The 18048-nt window shown below is 41.2% G+C and overlaps 1 protein-coding gene across 1 annotated transcript; it reads right to left on the bottom strand.

Moving 5' to 3' along the window:
• Window positions 1-12900: 12900 nt before the first annotated feature.
• LOC125597082 lies at window positions 12901-17625 on the bottom strand. Its single transcript, XM_048771961.1, has 5 exons — window positions 15621-17625; window positions 14495-15275; window positions 14012-14290; window positions 13311-13669; window positions 12901-13220 (listed from the first exon to the last, which is right to left on the bottom strand). The coding sequence occupies exons 1-5, from the start codon at window positions 17623-17625 to the stop codon at window positions 12901-12903; spliced, it is 3744 nt and encodes a 1247-aa protein (XP_048627918.1).
• Between the last annotated feature and the right edge of the window lie 423 nt (window positions 17626-18048).

The raw sequence follows: 18048 nt of genomic DNA, 5'->3' as shown, positions 1-18048 counted from the left end.
AGTTTGGGAATAGCACAGCTTCTTCGTCGTTCCAATCAAACCAGGATGAATCACTTTGTGAGAAGCTTGATTTGGATACATAAAGTGGTGGAGAATCACCAGGAAGTTGAATAAATCTCATAGGAGTTGGCAAGAAGAAGTTATCCCACTTTCAAATCAGGTGATTCCAGTTTCCCAGTTTGGGAATAGCACAGCTTCTTCGTCGTTCCAATCAAACCAGGATGAATCACTTTGTGAGAAGCTTGATTTGGATACATAAAGTGGTGGAGAATCACCAGGAAGTTGAATAAATCTCATAGGAGTTGGGAAGAAGAAGTTATCCCACTTTCAAATCAGGTGATTCCAGTTTCCCAGTTTGGGAATAGCACAGCTTCTTCGTCGTTCCAATCAAACCAGGATGAATCACTTTGTGAGAAGCTTGATTTGGATACATAAAGTGGTGGAGAATCACCAGGAAGTTGAATAAATCTCATAGGAGTTGGGAAGAAGAAGTTATCCCACTTTCAAATCAGGTGATTCCAGTTTCCCAGTTTGGGAATAGGACAGCTTCTTCGTCGTTCCAATCAAACCAGGATGAATCACTTTGTGAGAAGCTTGATTTGGATACATAAAGTGGTGGAGAATCACCAGGAAGTTGAATAAATCTCATAGGAGTTGGGATGAAGAAGTTATCCCACTTTCAAATCAGGTGATTCCAGTTTCCCAGTTTGGGAATAGCACAGCTTCATCGTCGTTCCAATCAAACCAGGATGAATCACTTTGTGAGAAGCTTGATTTGGATACATAAAGTGGTGGAGAATCACCAGGAAGTTGAATAAATCTCATAGGAGTTGGGATGAAGAAGTTATCCCACTTTCAAATCAGGTGATTCCAGTTTCCCAGTTTGGGAATAGGACAGCTTCTTCGTCGTTCCAATCAAACCAGGATGAATCACTTTGTGAGAAGCTTGATTTGGATACATAAAGTGGTGGAGAATCACCAGGAAGTTGAATAAATCTCATAGGAGTTGGCAAGAAGAAGTTATCCCACTTTCAAATCAGGTGATTCCAGTTTCCCAGTTTGGGAATAGGACAGCTTCTTCGTCGTTCCAATCAAACCAGGATGAATCACTTTGTGAGAAGCTTGATTTGGATACATAAAGTGGTGGAGAATCACCAGGAAGTTGAATAAATCTCATAGGAGTTGGGATGAAGAAGTTATCCCACTTTCAAATCAGGTGATTCCAGTTTCCCAGTTTGGGAATAGCACAGCTTCTTCGTCGTTCCAATCAAACCAGGATGAATCACTTGTGAGAAGCTTGATTTGGATACATAAAGTGGTGGAGAATCACCAGGAAGTTGAATAAATCTCATAGGAGTTGGGATGAAGAAGTTATCCCACTTTCAAATCAGGTGATTCCAGTTTCCCAGTTTGGGAATAGCACAGCTTCATCGTCGTTCCAATCAAACCAGGATGAATCACTTTGTGAGAAGCTTGATTTGGATACATAAAGTGGTGGAGAATCACCAGGAAGTTGAATAAATCTCATAGGAGTTGGAAGAAGAAGTTATCCCACTTTCAAATCAGGTGATTCCAGTTTCCCAGTTTGGGAATAGACAGCTTCTTCGTCGTTCCAATCAAACCAGGATGAATCACTTTGTGAGAAGCTTGATTTGGATACATAAAGTGGTGGAGAATCACCAGGAAGTTGAATAAATCTCATAGGAGTTGGGAAGAAGAAGTTATCCCACTTTCAAATCAGGTGATTCCAGTTTCCCAGTTTGGGAATAGCACAGCTTCTTCGTCGTTCCAATCAAACCAGGATGAATCACTTTGTGAGAAGCTTGATTTGGATACATAAAGTGGTGGAGAATCACCAGGAAGTTGAATAAATCTCATAGGAGTTGGGAGAAGAAGTTATCCCACTTTCAAATCAGGTGATTCCAGTTTCCCAGTTTGGGAATAGCACAGCTTCTTCGTCGTTCCAATCAAACCAGGATGAATCACTTTGTGAGAAGCTTGATTTGGATACATAAAGTGGTGGAGAATCACCAGGAAGTTGAATAAATCTCATAGGAGTTGGAAGAAGAAGTTATCCCACTTTCAAATCAGGTGATTCCAGTTTCCCAGTTTGGGAATAGGACAGCTTCTTCGTCGTTCCAATCAAACCAGGATGAATCACTTTGTGAGAAGCTTGATTTGGATACATAAAGTGGTGGAGAATCACCAGGAAGTTGAATAAATCTCATAGGAGTTGGGATGAAGAAGTTATCCCACTTTCAAATCAGGTGATTCCAGTTTCCCAGTTTGGGAATAGCACAGCTTCATCGTCGTTCCAATCAAACCAGGATGAATCACTTTGTGAGAAGCTTGATTTGGATACATAAAGTGGTGGAGAATCACCAGGAAGTTGAATAAATCTCATAGGAGTTGGCAAGAAGTTATCCCACTTTCAAATCAGGTGATTCCAGTTTCCCAGTTTGGGAATAGCACAGCTTCTTCGTCGTTCCAATCAAACCAGGATGAATCACTTTGTGAGAAGCTTGATTTGGATACATAAAGTGGTGGAGAATCACCAGGAAGTTGAATAATCTCATAGGAGTTGGAAAGAAGAAGTTATCCCACTTTCAAATCAGGTGATTCCAGTTTCCCAGTTTGGGAATAGCACAGCTTCTTCGTCGTTCCAATCAAACCAGGATGAATCACTTTGTGAGAAGCTTGATTTGGATACATAAAGTGGTGGAGAATCACCAGGAAGTTGAATAAATCTCATAGGAGTTGGGATGAAGAAGTTATCCCACTTTCAAATCAGGTGATTCCAGTTTCCCAGTTTGGGAATAGCACAGCTTCTTCGTCGTTCCAATCAAACCAGGATGAATCACTTTGTGAGAAGCTTGATTTGGATACATAAAGTGGTGGAGAATCACCAGGAAGTTGAATAAATCTCATAGGAGTTGGCAAGAAGAAGTTATCCCACTTTCAAATCAGGTGATTCCAGTTTCCCAGTTTGGGAATAGCACAGCTTCTTCGTCGTTCCAATCAAACCAGGATGAATCACTTTGTGAGAAGCTTGATTTGGATACATAAAGTGGTGGAGAATCACCAGGAAGTTGAATAAATCTCATAGGAGTTGGAAGAAGAAGTTATCCCACTTTCAAATCAGGTGATTCCAGTTTCCCAGTTTGGGAATAGGACAGCTTCTTCGTCGTTCCAATCAAACCAGGATGAATCACTTTGTGAGAAGCTTGATTTGGATACATAAAGTGGTGGAGAATCACCAGGAAGTTGAATAAATCTCATAGGAGTTGGGAAGAAGAAGTTATCCCACTTTCAAATCAGGTGATTCCAGTTTCCCAGTTTGGGAATAGGACAGCTTCTTCGTCGTTCCAATCAAACCAGGATGAATCACTTTGTGAGAAGCTTGATTTGGATACATAAAGTGGTGGAGAATCACCAGGAAGTTGAATAAATCTCATAGGAGTTGGGATGAAGAAGTTATCCCACTTTCAAATCAGGTGATTCCAGTTTCCCAGTTTGGGAATAGCACAGCTTCTTCGTCGTTCCAATCAAACCAGGATGAATCACTTTGTGAGAAGCTTGATTTGGATACATAAAGTGGTGGAGAATCACCAGGAAGTTGAATAAATCTCATAGGAGTTGGAAAGAAGAAGTTATCCCACTTTCAAATCAGGTGATTCCAGTTTCCCAGTTTGGGAATAGGACAGCTTCTTCGTCGTTCCAATCAAACCAGGATGAATCACTTTGTGAGAAGCTTGATTTGGATACATAAAGTGGTGGAGAATCACCAGGAAGTTGAATAAATCTCATAGGAGTTGGGAAGAAGAAGTTATCCCACTTTCAAATCAGGTGATTCCAGTTTCCCAGTTTGGGAATAGGACAGCTTCTTCGTCGTTCCAATCAAACCAGGATGAATCACTTTGTGAGAAGCTTGATTTGGATACATAAAGTGGTGGAGAATCACCAGGAAGTTGAATAAATCTCATAGGAGTTGGGATGAAGAAGTTATCCCACTTTCAAATCAGGTGATTCCAGTTTCCCAGTTTGGGAATAGCACAGCTTCTTCGTCGTTCCAATCAAACCAGGATGAATCACTTTGTGAGAAGCTTGATTTGGATACATAAAGTGGTGGAGAATCACCAGGAAGTTGAATAAATCTCATAGGAGTTGGGAAGAAGAAGTTATCCCACTTTCAAATCAGGTGATTCCAGTTTCCCAGTTTGGGAATAGGACAGCTTCTTCGTCGTTCCAATCAAACCAGGATGAATCACTTTGTGAGAAGCTTGATTTGGATACATAAAGTGGTGGAGAATCACCAGGAAGTTGAATAAATCTCATAGGAGTTGGGATGAAGAAGTTATCCCACTTTCAAATCAGGTGATTCCAGTTTCCCAGTTTGGGAATAGGACAGCTTCTTCGTCGTTCCAATCAAACCAGGATGAATCACTTTGTGAGAAGCTTGATTTGGATACATAAAGTGGTGGAGAATCACCAGGAAGTTGAATAAATCTCATAGGAGTTGGAAAGAAGAAGTTATCCCACTTTCAAATCAGGTGATTCCAGTTTCCCAGTTTGGGAATAGGACAGCTTCTTCGTCGTTCCAATCAAACCAGGATGAATCACTTTGTGAGAAGCTTGATTTGGATACATAAAGTGGTGGAGAATCACCAGGAAGTTGAATAAATCTCATAGGAGTTGGGATGAAGAAGTTATCCCACTTTCAAATCAGGTGATTCCAGTTTCCCAGTTTGGGAATAGCACAGCTTCTTCGTCGTTCCAATCAAACCAGGATGAATCACTTTGTGAGAAGCTTGATTTGGATACATAAAGTGGTGGAGAATCACCAGGAAGTTGAATAAATCTCATAGGAGTTGGCAAGAAGAAGTTATCCCACTTTCAAATCAGGTGATTCCAGTTTCCCAGTTTGGGAATAGCACAGCTTCTTCGTCGTTCCAATCAAACCAGGATGAATCACTTTGTGAGAAGCTTGATTTGGATACATAAAGTGGTGGAGAATCACCAGGAAGTTGAATAAATCTCATAGGAGTTGGGATGAAGAAGTTATCCCACTTTCAAATCAGGTGATTCCAGTTTCCCAGTTTGGGAATAGGACAGCTTCTTCGTCGTTCCAATCAAACCAGGATGAATCACTTTGTGAGAAGCTTGATTTGGATACATAAAGTGGTGGAGAATCACCAGGAAGTTGAATAAATCTCATAGGAGTTGGAAAGAAGAAGTTATCCCACTTTCAAATCAGGTGATTCCAGTTTCCCAGTTTGGGAATAGGACAGCTTCTTCGTCGTTCCAATCAAACCAGGATGAATCACTTTGTGAGAAGCTTGATTTGGATACATAAAGTGGTGGAGAATCACCAGGAAGTTGAATAAATCTCATAGGAGTTGGAAGAAGAAGTTATCCCACTTTCAAATCAGGTGATTCCAGTTTCCCAGTTTGGGAATAGGACAGCTTCTTCGTCGTTCCAATCAAACCAGGATGAATCACTTTGTGAGAAGCTTGATTTGGATACATAAAGTGGTGGAGAATCACCAGGAAGTTGAATAAATCTCATAGGAGTTGGGATGAAGAAGTTATCCCACTTTCAAATCAGGTGATTCCAGTTTCCCAGTTTGGGAATAGCACAGCTTCTTCGTCGTTCCAATCAAACCAGGATGAATCACTTTGTGAGAAGCTTGATTTGGATACATAAAGTGGTGGAGAATCACCAGGAAGTTGAATAAATCTCATAGGAGTTGGCAAGAAGAAGTTATCCCACTTTCAAATCAGGTGATTCCAGTTTCCCAGTTTGGGAATAGCACAGCTTCTTCGTCGTTCCAATCAAACCAGGATGAATCACTTTGTGAGAAGCTTGATTTGGATACATAAAGTGGTGGAGAATCACCAGGAAGTTGAATAAATCTCATAGGAGTTGGGATGAAGAAGTTATCCCACTTTCAAATCAGGTGATTCCAGTTTCCCAGTTTGGGAATAGCACAGCTTCTTCGTCGTTCCAATCAAACCAGGATGAATCACTTTGTGAGAAGCTTGATTTGGATACATAAAGTGGTGGAGAATCACCAGGAAGTTGAATAAATCTCATAGGAGTTGGGATGAAGAAGTTATCCCACTTTCAAATCAGGTGATTCCAGTTTCCCAGTTTGGGAATAGCACAGCTTCTTCGTCGTTCCAATCAAACCAGGATGAATCACTTTGTGAGAAGCTTGATTTGGATACATAAAGTGGTGGAGAATCACCAGGAAGTTGAATAAATCTCATAGGAGTTGGGATGAAGAAGTTATCCCACTTTCAAATCAGGTGATTCCAGTTTCCCAGTTTGGGAATAGCACAGCTTCTTCGTCGTTCCAATCAAACCAGGATGAATCACTTTGTGAGAAGCTTGATTTGGATACATAAAGTGGTGGAGAATCACCAGGAAGTTGAATAAATCTCATAGGAGTTGGGATGAAGAAGTTATCCCACTTTCAAATCAGGTGATTCCAGTTTCCCAGTTTGGGAATAGGACAGCTTCTTCGTCGTTCCAATCAAACCAGGATGAATCACTTTGTGAGAAGCTTGATTTGGATACATAAAGTGGTGGAGAATCACCAGGAAGTTGAATAAATCTCATAGGAGTTGGGATGAAGAAGTTATCCCACTTTCAAATCAGGTGATTCCAGTTTCCCAGTTTGGGAATAGCACAGCTTCTTCGTCGTTCCAATCAAACCAGGATGAATCACTTTGTGAGAAGCTTGATTTGGATACATAAAGTGGTGGAGAATCACCAGGAAGTTGAATAAATCTCATAGGAGTTGGAAAGAAGAAGTTATCCCACTTTCAAATCAGGTGATTCCAGTTTCCCAGTTTGGGAATAGGACAGCTTCTTCGTCGTTCCAATCAAACCAGGATGAATCACTTTGTGAGAAGCTTGATTTGGATACATAAAGTGGTGGAGAATCACCAGGAAGTTGAATAAATCTCATAGGAGTTGGCAAGAAGAAGTTATCCCACTTTCAAATCAGGTGATTCCAGTTTCCCAGTTTGGGAATAGGACAGCTTCTTCGTCGTTCCAATCAAACCAGGATGAATCACTTTGTGAGAAGCTTGATTTGGATACATAAAGTGGTGGAGAATCACCAGGAAGTTGAATAAATCTCATAGGAGTTGGGATGAAGAAGTTATCCCACTTTCAAATCAGGTGATTCCAGTTTCCCAGTTTGGGAATAGCACAGCTTCTTCGTCGTTCCAATCAAACCAGGATGAATCACTTTGTGAGAAGCTTGATTTGGATACATAAAGTGGTGGAGAATCACCAGGAAGTTGAATAAATCTCATAGGAGTTGGGAAGAAGAAGTTATCCCACTTTCAAATCAGGTGATTCCAGTTTCCCAGTTTGGGAATAGGACAGCTTCTTCGTCGTTCCAATCAAACCAGGATGAATCACTTTGTGAGAAGCTTGATTTTGATACATAAAGTGGTGGAGAATCACCAGGAAGTTGAATAAATCTCATAGGAGTTGGGATGAAGAAGTTATCCCACTTTCAAATCAGGTGATTCCAGTTTCCCAGTTTGGGAATAGCACAGCTTCTTCGTCGTTCCAATCAAACCAGGATGAATCACATTGTGAGAAGCTTAATTTGGATACATAAAGTGGTGGAGAATCACCAGGAAGTTGAATAAATCTCATAGGAGTTGGATGAAGAAGTTATCTCACTTTCAAATCAGGTGATTCCAGTTTCCCAGTTTGGTGTTGAGTTGAGTTAATTATATTGGTATGGAGAGAAGAGGAGTTGAAGAGGAGAAGAAATGGAGAAGCTTGGGGAGTTTTGGTATGAATGATACGGACGGCCGTACAAGGCCGTACACGGCCGTACCGTCCGTACCAAAGGTCTCGACCAAAACTTACCCAACTCGACCAAGTGAAACGGTAACAAGGAAATGTTACCTTGAGGGCTTAAGGAGAAGGGATCAGACCGTTGAGTGGATAAGGGAAGAGCGTGCCAGGCTGGAACAGGCTGTAAAGAGGCAAAGCGTGTGAGCCTTATCATCCAATCATCCGGAAAGCAACCTTGACTCTACATGCTTCAATAGTGCCCATTTCGCCTCTTGTAAACCCTTATGCTTTCCATATAATTATGTAACCTCACTCATTAATAAGATCATGCAGTTTGAGTCTCTCTAATCTTAGACACTATGGTTCTCTCTTAGAACTAAAGGCTCTCTAGTCTCTTATCTTTCACAAATTCTCTTATCACTTCTTAAATTTCTCTTATTCTGATTACTCTAAAGATTCTTAATCTCAGTTTGGGAATAGGACAGCTTCTTCGTCGTTCCAATCAAACCAGGATGAATCACTTTGTGAGAAGCTTGATTTGGATACATAAAGTGGTGGAGAATCACCAGGAAGTTGAATAAATCTCATAGGAGTTGGGATGAAGAAGTTATCCCACTTTCAAATCAGGTGATTCCAGTTTCCCAGTTTGGGAATAGCACAGCTTCTTCGTCGTTCCAATCAAACCAGGATGAATCACTTTGTGAGAAGCTTGATTTGGATACATAAAGTGGTGGAGAATCACCAGGAAGTTGAATAAATCTCATAGGAGTTGGAAAGAAGAAGTTATCCCACTTTCAAATCAGGTGATTCCAGTTTCCCAGTTTGGGAATAGCACAGCTTCTTCGTCGTTCCAATCAAACCAGGATGAATCACTTTGTGAGAAGCTTGATTTGGATACATAAAGTGGTGGAGAATCACCAGGAAGTTGAATAAATCTCATAGGAGTTGGGAAGAAGAAGTTATCCCACTTTCAAATCAGGTGATTCCAGTTTCCCAGTTTGGGAATAGGACAGCTTCTTCGTCGTTCCAATCAAACCAGGATGAATCACTTTGTGAGAAGCTTGATTTGGATACATAAAGTGGTGGAGAATCACCAGGAAGTTGAATAAATCTCATAGGAGTTGGGATGAAGAAGTTATCCCACTTTCAAATCAGGTGATTCCAGTTTCCCAGTTTGGGAATAGCACAGCTTCTTCGTCGTTCCAATCAAACCAGGATGAATCACTTTGTGAGAAGCTTGATTTGGATACATAAAGTGGTGGAGAATCACCAGGAAGTTGAATAAATCTCATAGGAGTTGGCAAGAAGAAGTTATCCCACTTTCAAATCAGGTGATTCCAGTTTCCCAGTTTGGGAATAGCACAGCTTCTTCGTCGTTCCAATCAAACCAGGATGAATCACTTTGTGAGAAGCTTGATTTGGATACATAAAGTGGTGGAGAATCACCAGGAAGTTGAATAAATCTCATAGGAGTTGGGATGAAGAAGTTATCCCACTTTCAAATCAGGTGATTCCAGTTTCCCAGTTTGGGAATAGGACAGCTTCTTCGTCGTTCCAATCAAACCAGGATGAATCACTTTGTGAGAAGCTTGATTTGGATACATAAAGTGGTGGAGAATCACCAGGAAGTTGAATAAATCTCATAGGAGTTGGGAAGAAGAAGTTATCCCACTTTCAAATCAGGTGATTCCAGTTTCCCAGTTTGGGAATAGGACAGCTTCTTCGTCGTTCCAATCAAACCAGGATGAATCACTTTGTGAGAAGCTTGATTTGGATACATAAAGTGGTGGAGAATCACCAGGAAGTTGAATAAATCTCATAGGAGTTGGGATGAAGAAGTTATCCCACTTTCAAATCAGGTGATTCCAGTTTCCCAGTTTGGGAATAGCACAGCTTCATCGTCGTTCCAATCAAACCAGGATGAATCACTTTGTGAGAAGCTTGATTTGGATACATAAAGTGGTGGAGAATCACCAGGAAGTTGAATAAATCTCATAGGAGTTGGCAAGAAGAAGTTATCCCACTTTCAAATCAGGTGATTCCAGTTTCCCAGTTTGGGAATAGCACAGCTTCTTCGTCGTTCCAATCAAACCAGGATGAATCACTTTGTGAGAAGCTTGATTTGGATACATAAAGTGGTGGAGAATCACCAGGAAGTTGAATAAATCTCATAGGAGTTGGGATGAAGAAGTTATCTCACTTTCAAATCAGGTGATTCCAGTTTCCCAGTTTGGGAATAGGACAGCTTCTTCGTCGTTCCAATCAAACCAGGATGAATCACTTTGTGAGAAGCTTGATTTGGATACATAAAGTGGTGGAGAATCACCAGGAAGTTGAATAAATCTCATAGGAGTTGGGATGAAGAAGTTATCCCCTTTCAAATCAGGTGATTCCAGTTTCCCAGTTTGGGAATAGCACAGCTTCATCGTCGTTCCAATCAAACCAGGATGAATCACTTTGTGAGAAGCTTGATTTGGATACATAAAGTGGTGGAGAATCACCAGGAAGTTGAATTAATCTCATAGGAGTTGGAAAGAAGAAGTTATCCCACTTTCAAATCAGGTGATTCCAGTTTCCCAGTTTGGGAATAGGACAGCTTCTTCGTCGTTCCAATCAAACCAGGATGAATCACTTTGTGAGAAGCTTGATTTGGATACATAAAGTTGTGGAGTAATGAGATCCTAGGACCCTTCTCTGGATGGTTTGGATAGATCCTTGCATAAACGAATCAAAGACTCAAGTTTATCAAGGCTGTGGATCGAATGGTGACACAAGAGGCTGCGGAAAGGCTCCTTGATACTCCTAGACTTAGATCGGATATGACACACCTTTCTAAAGCCCTTGGGCGTTGGATATTACACACCAACAGACTGGATACTACACACCAGACACTCTCTTAACTCGTGAAAGCAAGGGAGAAGAAAACACAAAGGTTTAAGTGAAAGAAAACTTGATAGAGGCTAGGGTTGCCGAGTTACACATATATATAGTGAAAGGCTTGGAACAGGCTCCAAGCATTTCGAAATCAAAGGAACAGGCTCCTCCAATTAATGTAGAAATAAAGACATAACTTAGATAGAGTTTTCGAAAATGAAAGACATAAATACTTAGAAATAAAGATAGCATAAGGTTCTTCATGTGGTTTGGTCCGAGAGTATCAACTAGGTGATAAGATAGCAAGACTATGGCCTCGTTAAAAACCTATCATTGCAAAACCCAATGGGACAAAAACAATGATAGGAAAAGAGCACACATAGCTTGCTAGCCTAGATGATACTCAACTTGATGGTAAGATGGCTTGAATGGTGATAAGCGTATCTTAAAGTATCAAGCTTCCTCCAAGACATTCTTCTTGCTCCAAGGACTTCCTGATTAGTCCTCCAATAGCTTCTTTGAGTTTCCTAGCTCTGGCTCGAGTCATGGGACCTTTAGGAATGGTTAAGACCTCATCTTCTTTAGCTGGTTCATCTCTAAACTCGCCATCTCTATCTCCATCAGCTGGCTGGTCCATGATCATATCATCCCCTCCTTCTTGAAAAGGATTTGACCTCAAATCAGGTTCATCTGCAATAAAAGGGATCAAGTCAGTAACATTGAAGCTATTACTCACATCATACTTACCTTGGAGATCAATCTTGTAGGCATTGTTGCTGATCTTCTTTGTGATCTCAAAAGGTCCATCAATTCTTGGCATAAGCTTCGACTTCCTCTCATTAGGAAACCTCTCTTTTCTCAAATGAACCCAAACTTTATCACCCTCCTTAAAGACCATCTCACGCCTTCCTTTGTTGGCATGCTTGACATACTGCTTAGTTTTCTCTTCAATGTTGAGCCTAGCTTGCTCGTGAAGTTGTTTCACCATCTCTGCCTTCTTTTTGCCATCCAAACTAACCCTTTCACACTCAGGTAAAGGGATTAAATCCAAAGGAGAGGTGGGATTGAACCCATAAACAATTTCAAAAGGTGAAAACTTAGAAGCAGAATGCACAGCATGATTATATGCAAACTCACAATGTGGCAGATAGTCTTCCCAAGATTTCAGATTCTTTTTAATGAACGCACGCAAGAGTGTTCCTAAAGTTCTATTAACTACTTCAGTCTGTCCATCAGTTTGCGGATGACAAGTAGTGGAGAACAACAACTTAGTGCCTAGCTTAGACCAAAGAGTTTTCCAAAAATAACTAAGAAACTTAGTATCTCTATCAGAAACTATGGTCCTAGGCATGCCATGTAAACGCACAATCTCCTTAAAGAATAGATTAGCTACATGTAATGCATCATCAGTTTTGTGACATGCTATAAAATGTGCCATTTTTGAGAACCTGTCAACAACAACAAAGATGGAATCTTTCCCAGTTCTAGTTCTAGGCAATCCAACAATGAAATCCATAGATATGTCATTCCAAGGATGATAAGGAATAGGGAGAGGAGTATACAAACCGTGAGACTGAACTTTAGACTTAGCTTGCTTGCAAGTTGCACATCTTTCACATAGTTTCTCCACATCACTTTTCATCCGAGGCCAAAAGAAATGATCCTGCAAGGTTTTAAGAGTCTTTGCAATACCAAAGTGACCCATGAGACTTCCCCCATGTGATTCCCTAACAAACAAATCTCTCAAAGAGCAATTAGGCACACACAGTAATAGCTTCCTGGTCAAGGAAGAACCCTAGGATGCTCTTGAGGGTCGATCTGGTATTGATTTGGTGGTGATGGATCAGGTTACTAACACTGATGGAAAGATGATCGATTGATGAGTTGATAGAAAAGGGGATTGGTGATCGATGGTAGAGATGGTTTCAGTGATGATCTGCGGAATGATCAGGCACTGATTGGGATGATCTTAGTCCGTGAGAGGCAGCCCCACTAGTGAACAAGATCAAGGCTTAAGGAAGATCACTCTTCTAGCCAAATTCGATGTCCAAAAACTGAACAAAGGAATCACAAGTTTAGAGAGAATTTTGATAACAAAAGTGATTGATTTTATTCAGATCTTGCAGAGAGTTTAAGTAGAAAGAAAGGAATGCAAAGAGTCACCAAGGACTTGTAGTTTTCGAAAATATCTTAAGTAAAAACTAGGTAGTGTTGAAGATTGAACAATTGAATATCTTCAAGGCTTCTTTGACTTGGTTTTCTTCAGATGTCGAGATTGGTTTAGTGTAAACCAATCCGAGAATTGCCTCCTTCAATTGTCTTGTCTTTGATCTGGTTATTGGCCCATTGGAGAAAGAGAATGGGTCTCGTGCTGAGTTAAATCCAATTGAACTCCCATCCAGCTCCTTGTATCCAATTGTAGTGTTCGTCTCATCCAGCTCCTCTTCACTGTCACTCTCTTCCAGCTCTTCATGCGCAAGATCAGCTACTGGTTCAGTCAAGCTCACATCATCCCCTCCTCCTTTAAAAGGATTTGTCCTCAAATCCAAATCATCTGCACGAAAAGGGATCAAGTCAGCAACATTGAAAGTAGAACTTATAGAATACTTACCTTGAAGATCAATCTTGTAAGCATTGTTGTTGATCCGTTCAAGCACAGTGAAAGGTCCATCTGTCCTTGGCATCAGTTTAGACTTTCTTTCTTCAGGAAACCTCTCCTTTCTCAAGTGAATCCATACAAGATCTCCTGGTTCCAGCAACAGCTCATGTCTCTTCTTGTTTGCTTGCTTTTCATACTCCTTGGTCCTCTTCTCAATGTTCTTCTTTACCTGTTCATGCAATGAAACAACAAACTCGGCTTTTGCCTTGCCATCAAGATTAGTTTGCTCATTGTATGGTAAAGGCATGAGATCCAAAGGAGTCAAAGGATTGAATCCATAAACAATCTGAAAAGGTGAGAACTTTGTAGCACTATGCACAGAATGGTTATAAGCAAACTCCACATGAGGAATACAATCTTCCCAAGTTTTGATGTTCTTTTTAATCACAGCACGCAAGAGAGCAGACAAAGATCTGTTAACTACTTCAGTTTGTCCATCAGTTTGAGGATGACAAGTAGTAGAGAATTTCAACTTTGTTCCAAGTTTAGACCACAATGTTCTCCAGAAATGACTAAGAAATTTAGTATCCCTATCAGACACTATTGATCTAGGCATGCCATGCAAACGAACAACCTCTCTAAAGAAAAGTTCAGCAACCATCAAGGCATCATCAGTTTTGTGACATGGAATGAAATGTGCCATTTTTGAGAACCTATCAACAACTACAAAGATTGAATCTCTGCCCTTTCTAGTCCTAGGCAAACCAAGCACAAAATCCATAGATATATCAATCCATGGAGCATCAGGAATGGGAAGAGGAGTATACAAACCTTGAGGTCGGGCCTTGGCTTTGGCTTGGGTGCAAGTAACACATCTGCTGCATACTCTCTCCACATCTCTTCTCATGGTCGGCCAGTAAAAGTGCTCTTTCAGGTGGGCGAGTGTCTTGGCAACTCCAAAGTGCCCCATCAATCCTCCTCCATGTGCTTCCCTAACATACAACTCTCTCAAAGAACAGTTAGGTAAACAAAGTCGATTTTCATAGAAAAGAAAACCCTCAACTTGATAAAACTTTCCACTGGTATGTTTCTTGCTTTCTTCAAATTGAACTTTAAAATCTTGATCATCTTCATAATAAGACTTTATTTGTTCAAAACCTAACAGCTTAGCTTCCATAGAAGTGAAAAGAGTATACCTTCTGGAGAGTGCATCAGCCACAATGTTTTCTTTACCTTGTTTATAGTGAATCACATAAGGAAAGGTTTCCAAGAACTCTACCCATCTGGCGTGTCTCTTGTTGAGCTTGTGCTGTCCCTTCAGGTGTTTCAAGGACTCATGATCAGTGTGTATAACAAACTCCTTTGGCCAGAGATAGTGCTGCCAAGTTTGGAGTGCTCTAATCAAAGCATAGAGTTCCTTGTCATAAGTTGGGTAGTTCAGCATGGCTCCACTTAGTTTCTCACTGAAATATGCTATGGGTCTCTTCTCCTGCATCAGCACAGCTCCAATACCTACACCAGAAGCATCACATTCAATTTCAAAGGTCTTAGTAAAATCTGGAAGAACTAGCAAAGGAGCATTAGTCAACTTCCCTTTCAGGTTTTGAAAAGCCTCCTCTTGCGCCTTCTCCCACTTGAAACCCACATCCTTCTTGATGACTTCAGTGAGTGGTGCAGCTATGGTGCTAAAATCCTTCACAAATCTTCTATAAAAGCCGGCAAGACCATGGAAACTTCTCACCTCGCTCACACTCTTAGGACTAGGCCAGTCTCGGATAGCTTTAACCTTTTCCTCATCCACTCTGATTCCCTGTGCTGTTACAACAAATCCTAGAAAAACAAGGTGATCTGTCCCAAAAGTGCATTTCTTAAAGTTAGCAAACAAGGATTCTTTCCTAAGCACTTCTAACACAGATTTCAAGTGATGCACATGCTCAGCCATACTCTTGCTGTAGATCAAAATATCATCAAAATAAACTACAACAAAGTGTCCTATAAAAGACCTCAAGACATGGTTCATCAACCTCATGAAAGTGCTAGGGGCATTGGTAAGACCAAATGGCATAACAAGCCACTCATACAGACCATGTTTAGTTTTAAAGGCTGTTTTCCATTCATCCCCTTCTTTCATCCTAATCTGATGATATCCACTTTTTAAATCTACCTTAGAGAACACACAAGAACCATGTAGCTCATCCAACATATCATCAAGTCTAGGAATAGGGTGTCTGTACTTTACAGTGATATTGTTGATGGCTCTGCAATCTACACACATGCGCCAGCTTCCATCCTTCTTAGGCACAAGGAGCACTGGTACTGCACAAGGGCTCATGCTCTCTCGGATATGTCCTTTCTCAATGAGCTCATCTACTTGCTTCTGTAGCTCTTTTGTTTCTTCAGGGTTGGTTCTATAGGCAGGGCGGTTTGGGAGAGAAGCTCCAGGGACCAAGTCTATTTGGTGTTCAATCCCACGCATGGGAGGAAGTCCTTTTGGGCTCTCGTCTGGAAAGACATCACCATAATCCTGCAAAAGAAACTCAAGTTCACTCGGTAGAACCGGTGCAGGGTCAGAAGAAGACATTAGTGCACCTTTAAAAACAAATAAAAGCATAGATTGTTGAAGACACAAAGCTTTCTTGATCTCACTACTCTTGGCTAAGAGATTAGTCTCCTTCTTTTGCTTGTCAGCTGGTTTCTCTTTAGCTTCTTGTCGCCTAAGTTTTAGTTGAAGTTGATCCTCATGTACCTCTTGTGGAGACAAAGGTGCCAGTACAATCTTCTTGTCTCTGTGGGTGAAGGAATGCCGGTTAGTGAACCCATCGTGAATGACTCTTCTATCATACTGCCAAGGCCTTCCCAACAAGATATGGCTAGAGTCCATGGGCAGAACATCACACACGATCTCATCTTGGTATCTTCCAATGGTTATAGGAACCATTACTTGATCAGTGACCTTCAGCTCGCCCTCCTCATTCAACCATTGTAGAAGGTATGGCCTAGGATGCTTCCCTGTTTTCAATCCAAGCTTTTCTACAAGAGCTTCACTAGCAACATTAGTACAGCTTCCTCCATCTATAATCAAACTGCATACTTTTTCATAAACTATGCAACGAGTATGAAAAAGATTCTCCCTTTGATTATCTTCATCTAGCTTGGATTGTACTGCCAATGATCTCCTTGTGACAAGTAGTTCTCCACGAACTGGATAGTCTATGGCTTCCTCTTCTTCTTCGGATATCACCTCACCACTGTCCAAGAGGATCATTGCTTTCTTGTTGGTGCACTCATTGGCATAGTGCCCAAAACCATGACATTTGAAGCACTTCACATCCCTGGATCTAGCAGCTGGTGCCTTTCCCTTGTCCTCATGCTCTTCCTTGGGTTTCACAAAAGACTTGTCATCTTTGGTAGTAGGCGCTTTGTAGTTGTTGCCATAGGATCCTTTGGTTGAGGACTTTCTCTTCAGTTGCTGCTCAATGAGGATTGCTTTGTGAAGCAATTCATAGATGTCCTCATACTCCTGCATCTCCAAGCGGTCCTGGATGTCTCTGTTAAGCCCAGCCTGAAATCGAGCCATAGTAGCTTCAGAAGCTTCTTCAACAGCCGCTTTGATCATGAGTATTTCCATCTCTTGATAGTAATCCTCCACGCCTTTGGTTCCTTGGGTAAGTCTCCTCAGCTTTTGATGAATCTCTCTACCATAGTGGTTTGGAACAAACCGCTTCTTCATGAGTGTCTTGAGCTCAAACCATGAAGCAACTGGCGGCTCTCCAGTCCTTCTCCTAGTAGTAACAATCTGATCCCACCAATGCAAAGCATACCCACTGAATTCTGTCACAGCAAGCTTCACCTTCTTTGTTTCTGAGTAGTGCTGGCAATCAAACACTCGCTCAATCTTCGTTTCCCATTCAAGATAAGCATCTGGATTGCTGGTTCCACTGAAGACTGGTATTCGAAGTTTGAGACTCCCAAGGTTATCATCTGGTCTGTTCCTTGCTGCATGGCGTGTAGGGGATCTTGCTTGGGAGGCTGCACGTCCTGTTCTCACTGATCTTGCTGATCCCACGGACCGTTCTCCATCAGTACTACGGCCAGAAGAAGTATCTTCATCCTCAGATTCGTCTCCTACTGCAGGTCGCTTGCCTCTCCTCTTTTCCCTAGCTGCTCTCCTAACCTGTGAAGTTGTGCCAAAGACAGGGTTAGTAGAACGAGTAGCTCCAACAAATTCAAGTTTTTTATCCATCTCTTTCATGAGAGTAGCCATGATAGCATCTAGTTGTGCTTTATCCAGTCTAGCCACGGGCCTTTCTTTATCACTTTCAGACATGGTTTCCTGTTAAGACTTCAACAAGAAAAGTAAGTACACAATAGATATAGCCGAAGCCTCACTTAGTGTTTCTCTCAAGTGTTTCTCTCAATGATTTCTCAAGTGATTTTCTCAGTGATTCCAAGAGTTCAATGATCAGACAAACAAACTCAAAGCCAGAGAAGTAAAAATCCCAAAAACCCAAAGAAATAGATAGACAGATTTAAGAAATTTTGGTTTGCAAGGAGCTTTACCACCAGAGACTGGATTTCTCTTCAGTCTGGCTGGATTTCTCCTCAGCCCTAGTCGGATTTCTCCTCGACTTTCTTAGATACTTAGATCTCTTTTTTTTTTTTTTTTATACTGGTTGGCCCCCTTGCAGATACAACAGATAGAAAGTAAAGAGAAAAAGAAAACTGCAGAGAGTTGCAGAGAATCAGAAAA

This window comes from Brassica napus, unplaced genomic scaffold (genome assembly GCF_020379485.1).
Source record: "Brassica napus cultivar Da-Ae unplaced genomic scaffold, Da-Ae ScsIHWf_1372;HRSCAF=1949, whole genome shotgun sequence".
Lineage (NCBI taxonomy): Eukaryota > Viridiplantae > Streptophyta > Magnoliopsida > Brassicales > Brassicaceae > Brassica > Brassica napus.
This window is presented reverse-complemented; position numbering and strand designations above follow the sequence as displayed.

What these genes read in the sequence shown, in the direction of transcription:
- LOC125597082 (XM_048771961.1), bottom strand. Translation starts at nt 17,625, where the DNA reads ATGTCTGAAAGTGATAAAGAAAGGCCCGTGGCTAGACTGGATAAAGCA. An exon ending in CCGAGAGAGCATGAGCCCTT is followed by an intron (nt 15,276 to 15,620) that starts GTGCAGTACCAG and finishes ACTTTGTTGTAG; the next exon opens with TTTATTTTGATGATATTTTG. An exon ending in ATCTTTGTAGTTGTTGATAG is followed by an intron (nt 13,670 to 14,011) that starts GTTCTCAAAAAT and finishes TTCTGTGCATAG; the next exon opens with TGCTACAAAGTTCTCACCTT.